The sequence below is a fragment of the Centruroides sculpturatus genome, unplaced genomic scaffold (assembly GCF_000671375.1).
Source record: "Centruroides sculpturatus isolate CEXI.00-Female unplaced genomic scaffold, Cexi_2.0 scaffold18, whole genome shotgun sequence".
Classification (NCBI taxonomy): domain Eukaryota; kingdom Metazoa; phylum Arthropoda; class Arachnida; order Scorpiones; family Buthidae; genus Centruroides; species Centruroides sculpturatus.
The window spans coordinates 773,531-798,270 of NW_019384302.1; the positions used below are offsets into that span (position 1 = coordinate 773,531).

Genomic DNA, 24,740 nt, shown 5'->3' on the forward strand with positions numbered 1-24,740 from the left:
CATACTAAACAAGTATGTAAGAAACTGAAGAATAATAGAGCAAGAGGTCCAGGAGGAATACTGGCAGAATTGATAAAAAATAGAACAGAAAAATTATTTAGAATGATGACAATATTATTTGAAAGGTGTCTTAATGTAGAAGACATTCCAAAAGAATGGAAAATTGGCTTTTTGACATCTATCTATAAAAAGAAGATAAACAAAAATGTGAGAATAATTTAGGAATTACAGCAACAGCAACATTTAATAGATTATATGGATGAATAACACAGGTCTGCAAGTAAAAAACTGCATAGGATTTTTATACATTTTCTTATAGATTTCAACTTGGTAAAAACAAAAAAAATACCAAAAAAATTTCATCTCGTCAATTTTTTTTTGTTACACCCAAGTTGTTGTTTGTATTTAGTGTAAAATTCCTAGTTAACTTAAAATTTAGTATTTTTTATTTATTTAAAAAATGGCCTTAAAATGAAGACTTCTCACATTAATTCTATCAATTATAGCTGGACTTGGCAATCAATAAAAAGAAAATGTTAATGGTTGAAGAGAGTAGTGGTAGGGGGAGATGGGTTAAGTAGTTTTAGTGTTAGGAGGAAGGTTGCATGCTCGTGTAGAAACAGGTTAAAAGTTGATAGTGAGTAAAATTACTGGTGAGGTTGAGCATGTTTCGACATGTTATCTGGGATACTAGGAATAAATATAAACAACCTGCTGTTGTATTAGATCATGTTTCAACAAACTAAATGAGTTCAGTATCTCGCTGGCCATCTAATGCCACACTCAGTTTATATCCAGCATTTGAATGTTACTGTGCTTGTATTTTTATTTCTGGAATGTGGCTCGCAGAGGTTGTATAATTTCTCCAGACAGCTTCTGTTATGTTTGTGGTGAATACACAGAGAAAAGTCAACATCCCCTTTATCTGATCTCCTCTTTTTGGAAACAATGGGAGAAAAGGAAAAAGAAGCATGGAACTCTTTCAAGAATGTAGTGCATAAGTTTTTGGGAAATACTAAGGACCCTGACTACAAAACCATTGTACAACACATGCTGGCAGCGTATGAAGCTCAAGGATGCAAGATGAGCTTAAAAGTTCATTTCTTACACTCCCATATTGACTATTTTCCCGAAAACTTGGGCGCCTACAGTGAAGAACAGGGTGAAAGATTTCACCAGGATGTCTGTGATATCAAGAGATGTTACCAAGGGAAATGGGATGTCAATATGTTAGCTGACTGCTGTTGGATGCTCAATCGAGAAACCAGAGAAGGAAATCAGAAATGAGTTTGGAGAAGCATCAAAGAGAAGAAGAAAAGGTGTCATAAGAAAAAAGAGTAGACCTAAAATTGTGTATAAATATCAAAGACAATTTTTTGATTAGTTGTAAGAAAATATAATATATTTAGTTTATTGTAATAAATAAGAGTTTTTATCAAATATTTGTTTTTATTTTGCAAAAAACCTATACATGATGGGATGTTATGGAAGTTATTTTTAGAATCTCTGATCTTTAAGACAGGTCTGCAAAAAAAATGTTTTTTTTGCAGACCTGTGTAATAATAGATCTAATCGAAGAAGAATATCAAACAAAAGAAAAAGAAGAGCAGAATGGATTCAGAACAGGAAGATCATGTATGGACAATATTTTCTGTATAAAACAGATTATGGAAAAAAGATTAGCAACAGGACAGGAAACTCATTTGTTGTTTATAGACTTAATGAAAGCATACGATAATGTCCCAACATCAAAATTATGGAAGACATTAAAAGATAAATATTAATAACATTAATATTTTAAATTAAATAATTAAAGAGATAAATATTAATAACATTAATATTTATCTCTTTAATTACTTTAAACATTCCTTTTTTATTTTTCTTGTCATGCATTCTAGATCACCCTTATCCTCTGCCATTATCACCTGATAATCTGCAAATTGCAATGTAAACATTGGTTTACCATTAATATCTATTCCCATATTACATTTCCTTTTCCATATTTTCAATACTCCTTCTATGTAGATTTTATACAAAGTTGGTGAGATACAACATTTCTATCTTAGTCCTTTCGATACCATAAATCCTTCTGATACTTTTTTCCAATTTTTATTTTCATTACAGATTCTCTATATAATTCTTTAATTGCTTTAATTAAAGAATTAATTAAAGAGATAATTAAAGTAATTAAAGAGATAAATATTAATAACATTAATATTTATCTCTAATTATGTTGTATCTCACCAACTTTGTATAAAATCTACATAGAAGGAGTATTGAAAATATGGAAAAGGAAATGTAATATGGGAATAGATATTAATGGTAAATCAATGTTTACATTGCAATTTGCAGATTATCAGGTGATAATGGCAGAGGATAAGGGTGATCTAGAATGCATGACAAGAAAAATAAAAAAGGAATGTTTTAAAGGAGGTTTATATATAAACATAAGTAAAACAAAATATTTATGAATAGAAGGGGCTAAAACAAACATGGAATTGGAAGGAGAAAAGGTTGAAGGATATGAGCATTACAATTATCTTGGAATACAAATTCATCAAGATGGAAGAGATACACTATAATTCTCTATCTAACCTGTTACCGGTGCATCTACTATGTCGTAACGAACCAAAACTAACGTTTTCGAACCCTTATACCGGTTCTTCTTCAGGCTTTTTCGAATAGTAGACGCACCTGTAACAAGTTAGATAGAGAATTATATTATTCTCCGGTGTGGTGGTAAGGAAATGGAAGAGATACATCAGAAATTAATACAAGATTAGCACAAGGTAAGAGAGCAGTTAAAAGATTAAATGGAATATGGTGGAGTGAAGAAATAACTAGATCAAGAAACAAAAGAATATATAATGCTATTGTTAAAAGCATTCTGTTATATGGGGCAGAGGCATGAGAATGACTGGGGAAGACAAGAGAAAAGTAACAATGGTTGGAATGGATGCATTGAGAAGATTGTGCAGAATCTCAAAAAGAATAACTAATGAGAAAATGAAAGACATAATGGGATTGAAGGAGACGGTTTTGGAAGAAATAAAGAGGAAACAACTTATTTGGTTTGGACATGTGAAAAGAATGAGTGACGAGAGACTCCCAAAAATGTCAATGAAATACAATCCACAAAAAAAGAAAGAGAGGAAGATCCAGACAAACTTGGTACAATGGAGTAAAGTTAGCATGTAGTAAAAAAGGGATTAAAGAGGAATGGTGTATGGATAGAGAGAGATGGAGAAGGTTCCTGGAGATTGGAAGGTGGTATCAGATGCTATAAACCAAAGATAGATAGATATACTCTATGTAAGATACACCTTTATATATCCATATGTAATTATAGCTAATTACATAATTATTAAGTATAATATAAGGTATTTAATTATTAATAAGTTTGACTTAAAATAGTAATTGATATATTAAAATGATTACTGTTCTTTATGAATGACTTAAATTAATACAGTTTTATTGATATTATGACTTGCTATACATTTTGATATATTTTGTATTTATGACTTGATATAATCTTTATTGTAGTGATAACATGAAAACTTGAATATTTTTAGTAGTCTTTTGAAATATGCTTTCATATTTCTTAATATATATATATGCACATAAAATTTAATAAAAACAGTTTCTCATTGGTATGTTATGAGCAAAGAACAGCTGCAATTGTTTTAGTAAAATGGCACAATAAAGTACTGGTACTAAAATGTTTTTATTCATATTTTATATGAATAAAAAAAAACATATATACATTTCATATTCATTCTATTGTTTTAAATAAGTTAATAATTGTTTTTTTTTTGTTTTAATTTTGTTATTTCAGTATTTCATTATGTATGATTATTATTTTGTTTTATAATTCATTAAAGATAATTAATCCAGTATTATGCAGTATGTACTTAAATCCAATACACATAAATATACCAGAAATATCCACCACAAATTATACTTAAACTAATGAAAAACAAATGTTTTCGATGTTTTTTAATTTCTGCTGGATATCTCTGCTATAGGCCCATTGTAACAGAAATATTTTAAGATATCCCAGTCCAGCATCAAAACTTTTTTATTAATTTGATATATACAAGATCAGAACCATGTTGGATTAACAAGATTTCCAGGTATTAGAAGTAAGGCAAATTCAATAGTTTAATCATTCGGAAAGAATATATTTATTTGCATTAACATTTACATTTTACTTGCTTCATGACAAACCGTATGTGAAAAGAACAGTATTTCCTGAAAATATAAAAATTTAACTTAGCAACCTCATTTCAAACAACTCCTCAATTGTCAGTCCAGTAGGTAGATTGTCTGCCAGTGGCCAGTTGTATAGTATGAACCAACTTTAACTTGTGATCAGAATTTAAAATTGCATATAACCTGCCCCATTGCATGCCACACACTCCCTTTCAAATTTTCTTTCAAATATAAAAAAACCTGCAGGCTATCCACCTAAAATTACAGTATTTGTTAAATTTTAAGAAATGAAAAGTTTTAAACTGTAGAATATAAAAATAGTATTTAAAATTTGTTTAACGTGGAAATAGTTTGTTGCAGAGCAGCTATACTGGATCAAGTATGAAAACATTAGTGGTAAAATAAAATTCAAAATTATTCTTCATCCTTCTTTATTTTATTTTAATCATATGGCTTTATTATACCTGTAAAATAATGATGGCATATGCCAATGTGAAGATAATTATGAAGACAATGAGACAGTTTATTGGTGTTAAATTTATCAAAAAAGAAAAAAAGACATTTAATAAAATATTTTGAGTGTTAAATTAATGATAAAATACTTTAAATATTTATTCCAAAATGTGAAAAAAATTGTTCCAAGAAAATAAGCTTATTTGAATTGAAAATCTCTCAATATTTATATTTGGCATTTTAAAGATACTTGATTATATTAGTGTTAGGAATGAATTTCCAATTCATTGAATAAAACGTGTTAAATCACTTATGTATCATGGAAATTTAAATGCCTAAGTATTTTCTGTTGTTATATGCATTTGAAAAAATGAATTGATCTCTTATAGAAGAATACATTCATTTATTTGAAAAATATAAGCCTGAATTTAATAAATTATCTATTTGTATACTAGCAAAACAAAAGAATAGGTTAAAGGATATAATTATTATCATAAATAAAGAAGGCCAAAAAATACTAGAAAAACAATTAGAAGCTGCGGGAGTCATTTATGAAATATCTTGTACTGTACGCGTGCTAATCAGAGAGGTTATATAGGAGAAACAGAAAGAAGATTGGAAAAAAGATTAAAGGAACATGAAGCGGAAATCTGTTTAAAAAGACAACAATCACCCTGGTACCAACACTGTTATCAGTTTAATTGTAAAATTAATATAAATAATATATAAATAACACCTTATTTTTGCCGAGAAATATATTTAATTTCCAAAACAAACGTTTTCAGCCTGATTTACAGGCCATCCTCAGGTTTGAGAACGAAATTTGAATTAAAGCATTCCACCAATAGAATACAAAATTCAAAATAAAAAATTAAATAAGCAACGGAATAACATAAAATAAAATTAACAAAAAAGTAGTCTATATAACCAACGGAGTAACATAAAAATATAAAATATGAACATAGAGGTATNAGAAGAATACATTCATTTATTTGAAAAATATATATAAATTTGTTAATTAATGAGGAGATAATTAATATGGTTGTTAACAAAGAGCTACTTTCTATGTAATAACATATACAGTCTGCATGCTATTCTATAAATATTACTTTTACAATAAGATGGCAAAATAGAATACAATAGTAAAATTTATTAGAAAAAACATACAAAAATTTGCAATAAGAAAAAGACAATTTCTGTGATGAGACTTGAAAAATTGTGAGGTGTTCAAAATATCTAAGTGATTCTGACTTTCTGCCAATTGTATTTGGAATGTAACTTGAGTGTTCTGCACATTGTTTTGTTTTGTTAAAAATGTGTTGAGATTTTAAGGTATAAATATATATTTTCTCTGTACAAGCATCAACTGAAAACCATCATACTAGGGAATAAATATATTCTAGTATTAAAATTCAAGAGACTATCTACCAGAAAATGGTAACCAGGAAGACATTCTGCAGAACATACTTACATAACTAAATGTATTTAATTAGTCATTAATCAATTATTTAATATTTTCAATAGAAATCAAGTTTAGAAAGAATGGTTTATTTAAGTATTTATTTATCCCTCAAATACATTTCAGAATTTAGAAGAATTTTGTAAATGGATTGGGTGCTCCATAAATATTATTTTTTATCATATATGTGAAATGGATATTTTCAGATGCAGATAATTTTTTTAATCAAAAATATAAACGATTTTGATGACTTTCATGGATCACAAAACAAGATTATTGAAATGATTGTTTTTAATCTCAGCAATTCTTACTTTTAAGATTGAGCTTATCTGAAGAAAATTCAATTAAAAAAGTAAAGAAAAATGTACATTTAATTATTTAGTAAATTTTTAGTTCAAATTATTTCATTTTGTGTAAATTTTTTTATATAAGTTATACAAATATTTTGAAAAGCCTTAAATATGTCAGACTTTTAAATAGTTCTTACCAGTTCTTACATAATAAGTTTTTTTTCATACATTTTGAATACGTTTCTTAAGCTTTATGAAATGTTGGTATAAAGCCAAGCTGCTTTCACATTGACTTATCTTCATATTGGCCATTTGCCATAACTTCATAATTTATTTAGTAACCTCTAAGATTGTTGAAAGACACTTGAGAAAATACAAAATCTCAGCTGACGATAAAAGTGGTATAATTGTAGCATTTGTTTTATTCAGGTACATTTTTTTTTTAGATGAAATTTTATTAAGCTGTGAATTATGTAAAATTTTTTTTTAAATTTTTGAAGCATGTGGTTTATTAAAGACTACTCAATTACTGAAAATTGTTTTATAATAATAATTTTATTTATTTAGTTTTAAGAAAAGAAAAAAGCGATCACTATCATTTTACAAACAGTTTGTATACTTAATAAAGTTTTTTATTACTAAATTTAATCAAAGATGATCAGTTACATTGTATAAAATATGTTAATTATAGAAATGCTTTTTACATAGAGTAAATACATTCATATGTCATTTCTTAAATGTTTTTGAAGTTTGAGAATTATTATGAATTTATTTACAATCTACAAATATTTTCTAGGATTTATTTTTAGTGTAGAACAGTATTCATTTAAGTTCATTTGGAATAAAAATATCTTTATTGTTTTAATATGTTATAATAAATTTTTTTCAGCTGTATGTACAAATAAACAGTTAAAAAATTAGCATAATAGTTAAATAGTTGTAAGAATAAAGTACCACTAGTATCTTTTTTGGGTATCCTGGTACATTGTCCAATAGCAATAGTGCTTTCAATGGCAATTCATTGGTCTTAAGGTAATCCTCGATGCTTGGAACACAAATTTCAAACAGCCATTCTTTGAAAAAACCTGCATGATCCATGCCATTTTATTCTATCTCCACATCACTGGCAGTCTTTCTTTAATTATGGAAATTTTTTGAATGCTTTATGGTTCTCAGAATGATAGACAAGAAGTGGAATAAACTTCATATCACCACTAGCATTAGCTCCCAAAAGTAGCGTCAGTCAGTCTTTTGTGGGTTTATGCCACAGGTTCTCAAACTTATTTCGACCACTGCCCACTTTGAGATTAAAAAAAAATCTAGTGCCCCATATTTTTTAACTTACCTTTTTACATTACCATCTGTTATGTATCGTAAAAACAGTTATTGCAAATATAATGTTTAAACATGCATTATTATATGGATAGGATAGATAGGGTGTGACCCATATCCTATTTCTGAGATCAAAGAATGTTTCAATGAGAAGAAATAAAACTCATATTTAATCACTGAGCCTTCTACTGCCCCCCTGAAAGCCTCCAGTACCCACAAGGGGGTGTTATCACCCACTTTGAGAAAGGATGGTTTATGCCCAGAAATATTTTTCTTGTCTTTTATGATTTAGATATGGTTCAGCATGTGCTTTCAAAATAAACCAGTTTCATCAGAATTAAAAATCTGTTGTGGACAATATTCTCCTTTTTAAACGAATTCCTCAAATTTGAGACAACAACTCAGCTTCTTTATCTGCACTAGTAGTCTCACTGTGAATTAACACATGTTTAATGCCAGATTGCCTCCTAAACTTTGCAAACCATACAGTGGTGGTCTTTATTTTCAGGTGAAAATAAAGATATTTTGTTTTGACTTTTGACTAAGTTCTTCTCTATTTGCTAATTAGAAACTACACCAGCATAATAAGTCCTATTAATTGACAAGGTCCAAGTAGACAGGATATAGACAGAAATTTATAAAAAATAAGGACATAGAGGTAAAAAGAACTTCTGAAATTTTGTTCATTTTTTATATTAGTAGTATAACTGCTTATCTATAATCATGGGTGCTGAATCCACTTCTGAAATCAGCTTGTTTCATTAGTTGATAGTAATCTAACTGTGGTGTTAAGTTCTTGATTATTATTTCAATGAAAATTTTGTACATTACAGGTAATATCCTGATGGGTTTGTAATTCTATACTTTTTTCTTTTTCTCTATTACTTTTTTGTATATAAGAATCAAGTTTAACATTCTTCTAGTCAATAGGTATATATTCTTAAAAATTTAAAGTTTACTTTTATTTATATTATATATTGATATATATGAAAATTAATTTGAAGAGACAGTCTGTCCAAACTGAGAACCACCATTTAATTACTTCTAGTGTTCCAGAAAATCTACATTAACAGTGCCTTTTCCTCAGTAGATATAAAGCTCAAATATTCCGAGTAGTTAGGATGGAAAGAAAATGAAGATGTCTGTAAGATTCACCAGTTCCAATTTTAACTTTGTAATTTTAATTGGATATTTTTGTTTTTTTAAAGGATGTTTTTTAAACTTGACAGCCAAACAGTCTAAAACAAAAGCTTGGGTCATCAAATGTGTGTATTATGGAAAACTAGAAGTAAATAAATGATGGTTTCCAGTTTGGACAGACTGTCTTCAAATTAATTTCCATAAAATTTTCCATTCAACGAAATTTTACAATACATTATATATATAATTATATAATTTTGAATGCATTTAATATTGAATTAAAAAATGTTTATCTTTACAGAAAGAAATCTGATGCTACTTCCACATCTAGTCATGAGCTTCCAACCAGCAGTATGCTTCAACTTAATAGTTCTTCAGTTGTTGGTATTGACAGCATTAACAGGTTAGAATATATATTGAAGATTTATAAAATTGTTTGAAAATAAACAAACTTGTTTCTTATTAAGGATAAAATATCAAATTTCACTAATTTAATGTTCTCTGTTCAGTGAGAGATGATTCCAAAAATACAAATAAAAACAAAAACATTGCTTTACTAGAGATTATTAATGAATTAATGATTTTAGTGAAATTTAAGTACAAATAATAATTTCTACACAGCAATTTCTCAATTTTATAGATGTTGTGTTGTTACCATAGTTTCAATGGTTTTTTTTTTTTTTTAAATTTGTAATGCCTGGAGATGGATTTTTACCCAAAAGTATAAGTACATATTATTTTAACCCCTTCTTAGTCTTTTTTTACAGATAATCGATTATTTAACACTATTGGTATTAAAACTGGACAATAAAACTGGATATATTAAAATAAAACCTGCATATGGGTAAATGTACAATTGATAACATTTTTAAAAATGAATTGCAAACTGATTAAAATAAACTGATATAAAATTGGATTTAAAAATAGGTTTTAAACAATCACAAAAACAAAACTGCACTGTATGAGAATCAACAAAATTATTTGGTTTTTTATGAACCCAATTTTATATCAGTTTATTTTATTTATTTAATTTTTTAAACCTTATCAATTGTACAGTGGAGTTTCGCTAGTTTGAACACTGCTAATCCGAATGTCTGCCTAATCCGAACATGTTTCAGTTGGTGGAGAGGAAATTTTTTAGCTTGCAAAATATACGTTTTTTGTATTTTCAGTTGAATTTAAATAGTATTAATGGTACAAAAAGATTTAGAATTCCACAACAAAAAAAAATTGCATTTTATTGTAGTACTGTATTAATACTGAACAAAATTAATAAATCAGTGTTTGCCATGGCCTATTAAAATAGCAGATATATACTGTACTTACACACAAAAATAAACAAAAGTCATTGATAGTGCTGGATCTATATAAACTGGATCTGTTTTACTGCTTGCTTCTGCATTATTTCAATTATTCGGCTAATTGGAAAATCTTAATCTGAACAGGGCTCGGTCCCAATTAGTTTGGACTAGCAGGACTCTACTGTACTTTTATCCATATGCAGGTTTTTTTTAAATTAATATATCCAGTTTAATTGCCCAATCTGTGTTAAATAATCAAATAATAATATTATCTGTAAAAAAAGACTGAAGAGGGATTTAATAGAACCTGAAATGCATTTCTGAATACAATAATAAAGTCGACATATTCAATTAATGTGTGTTTGAAGTTACTAAAAGAAATTAAAACTTCGGCTTAGTAAATCAAAAGAAACAAGCAATTATTTATTGTGACATAGTTACATTCACAGTCTGGCTGCAATTTTAATCATATTTTAAATTTATTTCATTTAAAATATATGCTCTTACCTTAAATTATTACTGTAGAGTCTTACCCCTGTACATCATACTTTTCTGTTAGCAATGGAGTTGTGCTGGTCATCTATTAACTGCTTTAAGGGAGAAGTTTTGAATTGAAATAATGTGACTTTATGTTTACATTGGACGTTTGTATATAGTTAAAGGGGCTTTCTATCCCTATGATTTCCATATTTGGTCTTGTTTTTCATCTATCTAATGCTGTTCTCGAGATTAAAAAAAGACGGACAGATGACAGTGGAAATTTATAGGTCTACAATTTTTTCAAATTGCAGCTTAACTAGTAATGGAAACAATCAACCAAGAGTTTCTTTACAATAAAAGTACACTTTTAACAATCCAGCAAATAAAATTTACTAAAATATAAAATAAAAACGTTTTTGATTGTTTTTAACTGACCTTCCTCAGTTACCGTAAAATAGAACATGAAAATAGAACATAAATTTAAATATAAATGAAAACAAGAATTCTGAAATAAATAAATAAATAACTGAAAATGTAGTTGCAGGCAATAAAATAAATAACAAATAAATGTTTCTTAATAAAATTAATCTTGATAAAAAGATTGCCATGCGGGTAGCCAATGTGTCTGCATCTCTATGGTTGATGCAGCCAGGTCTTCTATGTGCTTTAAAAATCTCTAATCTTTCAAGATAATTCATTGTGTGTATATTTGTTGTTGGTTTGATAATTCATGTCCAATGGGAGCAAGCATCAATGTCCTGTTGTCATGCGTAAGCTGATAGTGTGGTGTTATCGAGCTTCTTATCAATTGTATATTTATGCTCCTTGAGTTGTCATTGCAAGTTGCACATCATGGCACCCACATAGACTAAACAATCAATGTTTTGGATCTGATCTAATGGGATGGAGTAGATTCTCATGGCTGAATTACAGTCATATTGTTTTTTGTCATTCCTTAAAATTCTGAAAACCATAGTGTTGCATCAATATATCACTTGGACATTATTAGCCTTGGCTACCTTCTTATATCCCATTTTTAAGAGGAATACATAACTTAAACTACCCTTTGTTTTCAGTTCAATGAGGTATGCTGATGTTTTGTTGCTTGAAAGGTTGTGATTAATTTCTTATCATTTCCATTGGGTATCCCTGTTGTTCTGCAATCCTTAACTAACAAACTTTGGTGGTATTATATTGCACATGCAATTATTGTGATTTGAATTTGTACCTTCAATATTAGTCTTAAAAACTACCCAGTACTGTGGTGTAAATATGGCAAAATTATCTTTACAAGCATAACTTATTCAAACCAGCCTGACAAGGATTTGTGTCTCAGTAAGTAATCAAAAAAATCTGTGAGAATTCTAATTACGCCCACCAGTGCTGTTTTCTATCCTGGTTTGATATTAAGCCAAAAAGAGCTCCATTACTTGCTGGATGGTTGAGGATTTCAAGGCACTCATAGCATGCAATCTAATTATATAACCACTGATAACTGCCAGAGAATCATTTTCAATTGTGCAGAGAACACTGCAGTCTTATGTGAGGGACTGCAATTTTTGAGAAATAAGCAGTCTGTAAATTGCATGATTCTTCACTATCTTCAGCATTACAATTGGTATCGGTTAGCTTCAATAACAGGTAACAACTTTGAGGAGGAAGAAGAGAATGATGCATTTCCANGTACCCTAAAGTCTAAATAGTCATTAAACAGTAATCAATCAATCAATCAAAATTTATTGTCCAATGGGAATTACTTCCCTATTACAAGGGGGTTACATTTACATTGTTTACTTGATTTTAACTTAACCATACATTTTAATTATAATTAATTTACACCTGTTTTCCGCGAATACATTTCAAATAGTTTAATTTAAAACTTACAATTAAATTGTTCTATTTCATTAGTAATAGCATATTTAAAAACTTCATTTGTATTAATTTGTTTTGTTATTATAAAAGTCGGTTATTTTACAAAAATAATTATACATTTTATATAAGTCTTTTTTACTCATTTTGTTGAAGGTTTTTTTTTTAACAATTCTATTGGCGAGTTGCATTTATAAATTCGAGTTATATCATAGTGTTCACGAATATCATTTAATTTTGGACATTTTAATATTAAATGATAAGGTGTTAAATCGTCAGAGTTACATAAAAAACATTTTGTCAATAAGCTTATATAAGTGTTGTTAACAAACAGCGAATATTTATTCAAACGAAGTTGTGCTATTAGTCGTTTTACATTCAAATTTACCAAATACCACATATATGATTGAACTGATGGTATTTCAAATATATCTAAGTACCACGGATGATATTTACTGTTATATAGGGAGAACTGATCTTTATTTATGGATTGTGCCATAGCTGAGTATAAAAGTAGTGAGTAGCTTGTTTTCCAATCTTGAATATTGTTTTGAAATAATAATTATGATACTCCAAAAGAGTTAAAAATAGTTTTCAATTTGCTATACCATAACTGTTTATTTTTTGAAGTTTACTTTGCTTAATGTTTTCATGATACAAAGCAATCAAATTGTTGTCACTATTGAATTTAAGTCTGTAATAAAATTTAATGATTCGTTTTAATATAAATGGGAAGGACCATATACGGTTGGTTTCATGACGTAGAGCATATCCAGGTATTGTCTGTTCTAACTGAAGTAATCTGCGTAAATAGTAGATATGAAATATTTCTAATTTATAGAGATAATCCAAGCTCCAAATGGGACTGGCGTAAAACATCATTGGATTAATAATCGAGTTGTAAAGTTTCATGTGTATTCTTAAGTCCGAAGTTTTCAATCTGCTACACAAAAACAAAAGATTATCAATTGCTTGTTTGACTTTATTGTTGAGTTTAGAAATGTGCGATTTAAATGTTAAGTTCCAATCAAAGTTAATTCCTAGGTAATTTATCTCATTAACAGTTTGTAGCAGTAAAATATCCGGCTTGTATTTAACACAAAAATTATTTATTAGTGATATTTTATTTTTTATTCCTTGACCATTCCAGTTAGCAATGGAAACCATTTGATTATTTTTTATAACCTTATTATATTGCATATATTTTTGCTTAACATGATATCAACTGTCTGTATCTATTTGATAACTATAAGGATGAAAATTGTTTACATAAACCAATTTGCTCAATTTTAGGCTATATGTTATTTTTTCTTGATTTATCGTCAATATATCATTACGTAGTNTTCTATTGGCGAGTTGCATTTATAAATTCGAGTTATATCATAGTGTTCACGAATATCATTTAATTTTGGACATTTTAATATTAAATGATAAGGTGTTAAATCGTCTGAGTTACATAAAAAACATTTTGTCAATAAGCTTATATAAGTGTTGTTAACAAACAGCGAATATTTATTCAAACGAAGTTGTGCTATCAGTCGTTTTACATTCAAATTTACCGAATACCACATATATGATTGAACTGATGGTATTTCAAATATAAGTACCACAGATAATATTTACTGTTATATAGGGAGAACTGATCTTTATTTATGGATTTTGCCATAGCTGAGTTTAAAAGTAGTGAGTAGCCTGTTTTCCAATCTTGAATATTGTCTTGAAATAATAGTTCTGATACTCCAAAAGAATTAAAAAATAGTTTTCAATTTGCTATGCCATAACTGTTTATTTTTTTGAAGTTTACTTTGCTTAATGTATTTCATGATACAAAGCAATCAAATTATTGCCACTATTAAATTTAAGTCTGTAATAAAATTTAATGATTCGTTTTAATATAAACGGGAAGGACTATATAAGGTTGGTTTCATGACATAGAGCATATCCAGGTATTGTCCGTTCTAACTGAAGTAATCTGCGTAAATAGTAGATATGAAATATTTCTAATTTATAGAGATAATCCAAGCTCCAAATGGAACTGGCGTAAAATATCATTGGATTAATAATCGAGTTGTAAAGTTTCATGTGTATTCTTAAGTCCGAAGTTTTCAATCTGCTACACAAAAACAAAAGATTATCAATTGCTTGTTTGACTTTATTGTTGAGTTTAGAAATGTGCGATTTAAATGTTAAGTTCCAATCAAAGTTAATTCCTAGGTAATTTATCTCATTAACAGTTTGTAGCAGTAAAATATCCGGCTTGTATTTAACACAAAAATTATTTATTAGTGATATTTTATTTTTTATTCCTTGACCATTCCAGTTAGCAATGGAAACCATTTGATTATTTTTTATAACCTTATTATATTGCATATATTTTTGCTTAACATGATATCAACTGTCTGTATCTATTTGATAACTATAAGGATGAAAATTGTTTACATAAACCAATTTGCTCAATTTTAGGCTATATGTTATTTTTTCTTGATTTATCGTCAATATATCATTACGGAGTTTAACTTGATCTTTTTGTTTTCGCAATTCATAAAATATTGGGAGTAAATTTTTTCTTCTTAACCTTGAGTTTATAGTCAAATTTGGGGATATTTGCATGTCTTCCCATTGTTCTAATGCATTTTTTTGTTGTTTCTTTTGAATAAAAGTATAGAAAAATTTATCACAAAGTTGTTTATTGCTGAATATTATTCTTACTGTTATATTAGGTTTCTTTGTTATTAAATTTATTTCTGTTATCTCAGTTTGGTCTCTATCATGAATATTGAGTACATTAGTCATAGTTATTTACCTCTGACGTTGATATAGATTTCGCAATTGGATATTTATATACAATTATTTTATTATAATTATTATCATTAATTAAAGAGTCTATTTTAAATTGCGTTAGTTTGTTCTCACTTTTTTGATTTTCTAGTTGTTGTTTTAAATTTTTAATTTCTTCCTCCATATATATCTGTCTTCCCTTAGTCTCATGTATGTCTTGACGTATTCGTTCTACATCTTCTTTTATATAGGCCATTTGTTCTAACAATTTATCATTTGAAGTATTTATTAAATCTGATATTTTAGTCCATAAAAGTGCAGTTGTGGTGTCAAATTGACTTGCCGAATTAGTAAAAGGACTTGAATTAACATTAGGTGACTCACCTGTTGAACCCAACATATTCCTCTGACTAGGTTCCATATTTTGATTTGAGAATTCTTTTGTTTCTTCTTGTGAATCACTTTTCGATTGAGTTCCGTAATGAGTTTGGAGCTTGGAGTACTTAGTTGAGCTTGTTTATTCTCTGTCCTCGTTCTGGACAGTGGAGGTCTTCCATGCCTGACTGGAGATCTTTGCATATTATTATTTTGAATTATTACTTTTTCCTTTACCTGCACTTAGTTTTTGTTAATTTAACTTGTTTAATAATAAGTTAATCAATAAACAGCAATACACCACTACATTGCACAAATGAAAGGTTTACAGAAAAGTCACTCACAGCATCGACGTTAAAACATGCCCCCATTAAATAATAATATTTATTATTATTATAAATTTAAATAAATAAAAATTTATTTATTTTGAAATATGATATTATGATACGAATTATGATGAAACAAAATTGACTTCTGTAGGAAAAATTAAAAAAAAAAAATCACAATTATTAAGCTCCAGAGTGATTATGCAGAAGATTTGTCTTAATTTGTTTTGACTTTTCCTATTATATTTTGTGATATAACTGAAATATAAATAGATCACTAAAGTACATTTTTATTGTAATAATATATGCTGATATAAATAATTATCATACATGAATGAAATATAAAATTTATTTTCATTAAATGCTTAAATGTTTATTAAGATTGTTAATATAAATTAGTAAATATTTTTGATTAAATCACTTAAATAATCAAATAATGATCACTGATAATGTAAATTTCGGTATTTTATTGGAATATCATATTATACTGTATATATATATATACATACATACATACACTGGTGTGCAAAACTTAAGCAACAATGTTATTTTTGCCATAACTTTGCAATAAATCTCCCAGGTGACATGAAATTCAGAATACAGAGACAATATTTTGTACTTAAAGGATGAAGAAAGCATATTAGTGCAAGAATGAATAGAATGCTTACAGTATGGAATCAAAGCCTTCTGTCTATTGTAGTCTTGCACTGTGCACTCTGACTACATGTATTTTGCATGCTCTCATGTCACCTGTGATGTCTTCTTCCTGCATACGAATCACCTGTCTACTGAATTGGGTGTTCATTGTACTGATTGCAACAAGCTCTTTTCTACAGTTTCATGGCTGTCTGCTTAAAAATTACATTGTTGCTTAAATTTTGCATGCCAGTGTATATACAAGACATATATATATATATATATATATATACAGTGTGTGTGTGTGTTAAAAGTCAGGAGAGTGATCAATGTCATAATTTTGACATATGGCATTTCCAAGTCAGAGGCAACAGTACATGTGACTGGCAACTCCATTTATGCATGAGAACATAAGACAATGGACCAATAAAATAGCAGCACCTTTTCAGTAGTGCATGAAGCAAGAGTGGTTTAGTGTTGTTTGATTTTTGACAAAAACCAATTGACATCCATTGGCACATGTAGGTGCAGTAAGGAAACAACTAAATGAATTGCACACAGGTGTACGAATAGAGTTCTGAATTTCCAAAAACAGCCACAGTTTTGTGGAAGATTCACTATGGCTGGGATCACAATGAATTCCATGGAGAATCTGTTAGTGTATATTTACTTATTGGTACTTTTAACATGCATAATTGCATGTTTCAGGCATTTTTATATGAATATGTATGTGCATATATTGTAATTTAAATATATATAAATCCAGCCCTTACTAATGAGTGTGAAGCAATCACAATGTAGGGAAGTATGTACCGTGTTTCCCCGAAAATAAGACAGTGTCTTATATTAATTTTTGCTCTGAAAAATGCGCTAGGTCTTATTTTCTGCGGATGTCTTATTTTTTCCAGGAAGAATAATTCACATTTATTATTGAACAAAAAAATTCCCAAGTCGAACTTAGACGAGAGTGACGTATATCCGGTGTGTCGAACTGTCGCCTTTTTATAGCGTCAACATCGGACTCGATGACCAATTAGTGCTTACTGAACCTTAGCACTATGTAAATGTCATATGCCGTGATTCCCGGCTGACCAATTAGCATTACCAGCTGTAACATTATGCAAATCTGTGATTCCTAAGCCATAGTCTTATGCAAATCATGCCGTGTGGCGTAATTGTCTGCTGAACAATCAGTGGCTGTACTTTCAACCATCTGTCGATGACCGTTACGACTAAAAGAAAACTTTGCTAGGTCTTACTTTCAGGAGGAGGTCTTATATTTCACAATTCAGCAAAATCTGTGCTAGGTCTTATTTTCTGCGGATGTCTTATTTTCGGGGAAACACTGTATGTTTATAGTGTCTGGGAACAGCCAAAGAACTGTTAAATGAAGAATATTCATTTTAAAAATTTTATGTAAGAAACTTTTGCAATTCTTAATAATTTCAGCATAGAAAATTGTAAAATAAAAACAGAATTTTATTACCAAGCATTTTGTTATGTAGGATGCAATATACTACTGTATTTATTATCAGTGACAAATCACTACATTAGTTCAAAAGATCCCATAATATTCTGTCAGGGAAATTGCAGATGTGTTATCACCCAGTGATGAATTGCCATATACACAACAAATGGTAACAATAAACCTTATATCTATTTATTATTTTATTATTAACTGACATATTTAATTGAAGTTATGTTCATTTTTATTTACACAACTTAAGGTACCATGCTATTATGATTGGAATATATCATTTGAGCAAGAAAATTTGATTGACAGAATATTTTCCTGCAATTTTCTGCTGAAATGTAATCAGACAGATCTCTTTGTGAAATGATTAATTACTAATAACAAGCTTTTTGCCATTTTATAATAATTATTAAAACCTTTTTTATATAATTAAAATATCATAACAGATGGTACCAGATGCAGCTTTAAATATTGCTGCCTGGAAAGTTACACAATTTGTTGCTGGACTTTTTGATATAGTAACTTTCACTATAACTTATCAAAAATTTTGATACACAACATTTAACCGTATCATCATGTTCATATTCTTATTTTAAAAATTAGTTATTTTTTTAATACAGTTTCTACATTTATAACTTGAAATGATGTTCTTCAATAGAATATGGACTGTCATACAATAGTCATATGCTTTGAGTCCTCGCTTTATGTTCTTTCGCCCATTTGAAACAAGCAGACTTCATTTTCTTCATCAACAATGCTTAGTATTACGAGTTGACTCGTAATACTAAGAGTTATTTCTTGTTCAAGTACACTTTCTCAAAATGGTTTGAGAAAGTGTACTTGAACAAAATGGTTTGAGTACACTTTCTCAGTGGATGTGGAATTTTATTTGAGGGAAAATCTCTGCCTCTGCCTTTCATTCATACAGTACTCTTAGTTTTCAGTTTTTTAATAGTAATGACACTGAGGGCTGATTTTAATTTTATAATCTGTGCAATCTGTCTAGTAGTAGAATAACACACAACATATTTCTAAGAGGTTATTTCCACAGTTCTTCCATATACTGAAACCATATAAGAATGCACTAACGTGGCACCTATTGTCAGTGTTCTGATTCAGTCATGCTATTTAGTGTCTTAAATTTTTCCACAGAACAAATTTTTCAATTAGTATGATGTATTTTGCAATAGGTTATAGTTTTCATGCAATAAATTTCATGTATTTCCAAATTCTTAAAAATTTAGTGTGATGCAATAATTTTTTTTCACTACTGAACATATAAATATATATTTTTAATTAAAAGAAAACAAACAAACAAACAAACAAACAAAAACAAACAAACACAAACACACACAAAATGTCAATATGATGAGAAAATCCAAGCTTAAAATTTAAAGTTGTTTTTACTATTTAAAAAAACATTGTTTGTAAATCTAATTAATATGCAAAAGTAAATCAGCTACTGTAGCTTGTTCAAGTAATTTTAAATAGCTTAAGATATATATATATATATTGTGTGTGTATTCAGGTTATCATCATGTTTACCTTGAAAATAATGACCTTTTTTTTTATAAGAAGTATTAACTAAATAGCCTCAGTATTATTCTTTGCTGTTTAGTTTAAACATCATTCTCTTGAATGGTCAAATATCTCAGTTTAAAGAAAATATGTTTGCATTCAAAGCTTGTCAATTTTTCAAAAAAACTAAAGTAAGTATTATATTAATGCTTTTACATCAGAATTTTTATATTTAATATGTATTTATAAACACATGCATATATATATATCTTCTAAAGATGATTTGTTTTATATCCAGATATAATAGGATATTTTATGAATTTATTTTTATTATAGATACAAATTAATTATATTATTGTTGTGGGACATTTAATGCAATTAATGAATTTGTATCAATATCTGACTGAAAAATACATCTTTGTTTAATTACATGCTTGCATATGGAAGGAATATTAATTAATTTACCATTGCATGCTGTAACAAAATTCCAAAATTTCTTAGCTTTGTCAAGCATGGAGAAGGAATTTTATAAACTAAGGAAATTTTCAAAAAAGTGCATTCAAATTGAGAAGTAAAAATATAATAGATACAAAAAATAGAGGCTTTGATATATGAATTGAAAAATAAAAGAACAACTAGCTTTGATAAGTTATTGACATAATTTATTAGTAAAATACTAATTTCTTTTAATGATTTTCTTCTAAAGCAATCTTTAAGCAATATAGGTGTTTTTTCTGTTTAATGACCTATAAATAAGTTATTTTAAGGAAATCTACATATTTTTGAATTTAATTAAAAGAGAAAATAATACAAATTTGTTTTATAACAACATTTAAACTTCAAATTAATGAATTTATATTAATATATACATTTAAAGAACAAATCATTTCAAATTATATGATATGATGGCGAATAATAAATTAATTCAATATATATGCTATTGTAAAGATATGATACTTAGAAATAAATGAAAATTTTAATAGTAATTATTTTAAAGTTAAGTTAAAAAAATATTTTAAAAAATGATAAGAACTTTTATATGAAACTTATTTTTGATGATGATGGTGTAAATACTATTTATTATAATTAATTTTTTATAAAATATTTTAATGCGTATTGATAGTTTTTATTTTATATTGAATTAAATTGTATTAAAAAACTAATGTAATTTTATTCATTATATTATGTTTATATATATAATTGAATTATTTCTTGTCTTTTTATGTTGATTTTTAATAACTAAATAATTTTGTCTAAACTATATAAAGTGATTTTGTTAAAATTGTTATTTATTTATAGAGAATATTTTTTATAAATTAAAATCTTACTTTCAAGATTATTCCATTTAAATTAATTTTGTGTTAGGTATTTTTTACATTGAATAATACAGAAAAATGATAACAGAATTATTTATTTTATTGTTTTGTAATTTTTATGATCATAGCATTTTTAAAATTATGAATTAAAAAGTCTAAAAGTGTTTTTATTATAAAATACACAGACATTTAATAGATCCCTCTGGAGTCTTGTGGGGTCGCACAAACCCCAGCACCTATTTTTTAATTTTTCTTACATTTAAAGTTTTGTAAAAAAATCAAAAAATTTTTACTTCACTAACTTTTTAACTTGGTTGGATGATATGCAGTTGATACTTTTTCTGCTGCACAAATAGTTTTGAAAGAAAAAGTATGCTGGGGTCTGAGAGATCTAATGTACTAATGTAATTGTTAATGCAGACAATTTTTACATAAAAACCATCACTAGTGATGTAGCTATTGAGTATGCTGTGACATCACAACCAATGTTTGTGTATGTCTTAATACTTAAAATTTTTACTTTTTATATTTCACATTCAATTTTATTTATTGCTTTTTAATATATTTTATTTTTCTATAATTAATATATATGTAATTTTAATAGTAAAATTTAAAGAAGCTGCAATATATATGGTTAATACTTTAAAGATTATAATTTAGTTTGATATTTATTTATTTATTTAAATACACTTTGGCCTGTTGGCCTTTTTCAAATAAAAAACCAGTACAAAGAACACATACAAAAATAAAAAAGGAAGAGGTTTTTCGCAGTTTCCCTCCCTTAATATAGTTTTAGTATTATACTCACGCCAAGTTATAGTAGTAGTAAAATAAATTTTCACTGTGTTCGGCGTTATTAACAGTTTTTTTTTTTTTCAAGTGCTTTCAACAAATATATTTTTGTTGTCCTCAGGCGAAATAAAAACTTTTTAAGTCGAATATATACATTCAAAATGGAAAAGGAACGCATTGCTTTTCCGTTTTGCCTGAGGATGAGGAAAATATATTCGTTGAAAGTGCTTGAAAAAAAAAGAAAACTATTAATAATGCCATACACAGTGAAAATTTATTTTACTAATACAAAAGGAAAAAAGACAATTTAAAAAAGCTTTTTTAAGCTTCTTTTAAAAAGTGTATAATTGCTTAACTTTTTCATTTTGTTGTGTAAACTATTCGAAAACCTTATCAAATGAAACAATGGAGCTGTTTGGCCACTGTTAGTTTAATCTTTGACAACAAATAATTATTTTACATTTTAGAACTGTAGTTTGTTGGTCTATGATATTTATTTATTAATTAAATTGAAAAGAAAGCAGTCAGTTTTTTAATAATTTAGTTTTTCAAGAGTAGTTTTTTTTATATAAAGTTGATATTTTATCTATTTTATTGTGAATATAATAGTTAGACACAGTTTCATTATAGTACAAATTATGAATTGGTATGATAAAACAGTTTTGTTCTACTTGCAATTTATTTAAATTATAATATGAAGAGGAATCCCCAGATTGATATTTTGTATTTAAGTTTTACTTCAATACAAGTATATTAAAGATATTTAAATTAATATTTAAAAATGGCTGTATCCTTTTCCATTATTTCTGTAAAAATGGCCAATGAAGTGAACTGATTATGTGCAGATTTCATTGAAGTTTATCATCTATCTTTATGCCTAGGTAGTGTAAATTTTTTACTTGACTGATCGATAGTTTTTTATTAGCAATTGTTAAAAATATCAATATATTAATAGATTAGTATTTAAAAGTACAGTATATATAATTGAATATTTAATTTTTTAGTGCTGTTAATTATAATTTGAAACAAGATGCAGCTATAAATAATATATTTTGTGCTATTTATGCATATGAAGGCTGCAGAGCAGGTGACAAAACAACAAAAACACTAGATCCCATTGAATTTAACTGCATAGCTTTGTTGCATATGATATGGGTAGAGCTATGCAAGGCAATAAAAACTTTAAAAATTTGTTGCATAGATGATAAATTATTCAGATTGTAAAACATTAATATATAAATTTATAACAATATATCATAAGTGTATTTAATGTGTAAAATTTACAGAGTTTTTAATTTAATAGCATTATTAATTTAAAGGGTTTAACAGTACATGATTGCTTACTAAAAATTTGTCAGTTTTAACAATGAGCATTCAAAAGATTTTTCTTATTAATAGAAAACATTCCAAAATAAAAATTTTGATGTTTTCTTCAATGTTTTCAGGTTAACATTGTATTCCAAACTGGAATTCCAACACTGTATTCCTTCTAATTTGGCATTCCAATTTGGAATACAATGTTGACTTGATGCAGATCTTGTTTAAGATCAAAATAGATTAGTCCCATTGTGTCCCAATTAAGCGGAATCCACTGTAATCCATCTTCCAACTCTTCTTAAGAGTCTCCAAGTCTCCTATATCCTCAGTGTATTGAGTCCCCATTCTTATGTGAATTATACTTCAGAGTATCTCTATATTATAATTTTGTTTAAGTTCTTAATAATCTATATATTCATCACAAATATTTTAATATAAATTGTCATATATACATATTTCTTGAGAGAATTACAATTGGTATCATTTTTGTTACATTTTGGGGAGAGGGAGAAAGACTGTGTGTGTGTGTGTGTGTACCTAAATAAAAGGTTAATACTTTGTATTATTATTTTTTGGGAAATACAATTATATTAAACAATCAGGTTTTTTATACACATGTATAATGTGTGTGTGTATATGTATGTATATATATATATATATATGTGTGTGTGTGTGTGTCTAAATAATATCTGATGCAGAAATAATTGTAACCTGATGTACATGCTGTATTATCTAGGGTCAATGTGTGTAAATATGAGACACTTTTCAAAAATTTTATAACAGCATTTGGTAGGATCAGTATTTTACAAAGAGAAATATGAGGGGTGTTCAAAAAGTATCAGATCTTTGGTTGGCAAAAATACATTTATTGATTTTGAGGTACAAAACTTTAATCCCCTTCAAAGTAGTCTCCTTGGTAATATATACACTTCTCCCAGTGCTCCTGCCATTGCTGGAAACATTGCTGGAACGCATCTTTTGGAATGGCCATCAGCTGGTCCGTTGCATTCCACATGATGTCTTCTCTTGACTAAAATCGGGTTCCTTTTAGCGGCATTTTCAGCTTGGGAAATAGCCAAAAGTCACATGGAGCCATGTCGGGAGAGTACAGAGTGTTACGAACCACACGAATGTTGTGTTTGGCGACGAAAGTCTGAATCAGATGCACAGAATGGGCAGGTGCGTTATCATGATGGAGCTGCCAAGTTTTGGTTTACCACAGATCTGGTCGTTTGCATCGCACAGCATCACAAAGACGACGAAGGACCTCCTGGTAGTACTCATTTGCGATGGTTTGGCCTTGTGGTGCGTACTCAGGATACACCACCCCATGGGAGTCGGAAAACACTGTCAACATGACCTTGACATTGCTGAGGACCTGCTGTGCTTTTTTTGGCCTTAAGGATCATCCCCAAAAACCTGCTGAATCTTGCGAATAGTTTCCGGTTGGGTATTGCCAAGCTTTTGGCAAAATTTAATGCTGTTCACATTGTTCAGTCATTTTCCAACTTAGTGGAATCTGACAAGCGCTCACTACACGTCCTCACTCATAGGCCAACTGCCAGCAACTGATGCTTCCTGCAGATGGGAAAAATTTCAGGACTGTGCATGACTGTCCCCTCCACAACTCCACCGAAACAGATCTCCCGTGCATCATTGGTTTACGCGGGAA

At 28.2% G+C, this 24,740-nt stretch overlaps 1 protein-coding gene across 6 annotated transcripts in view; it reads left to right on the forward strand.

Annotated features, from left to right (window-relative positions):
- Positions 1-24,740, forward strand: part of LOC111615078 (GRAM domain-containing protein 1B-like) — a 117,963-nt gene that overhangs the window by 36,935 nt on the left and 56,288 nt on the right. For 5 of the 6 annotated variants that reach the window (XM_023356501.1, XM_023356812.1, XM_023356693.1 and 2 more), the window contains exon 2: positions 9,188-9,289. In XM_023356501.1, coding sequence (XP_023212269.1) covers positions 9,188-9,289 — 102 coding nt within the window. Of the gene's footprint in view, positions 1-6,748; positions 6,844-9,187; positions 9,290-24,740 lie in introns of those variants that run through there. The other variant, XM_023356627.1, reaches the window with a different exon arrangement.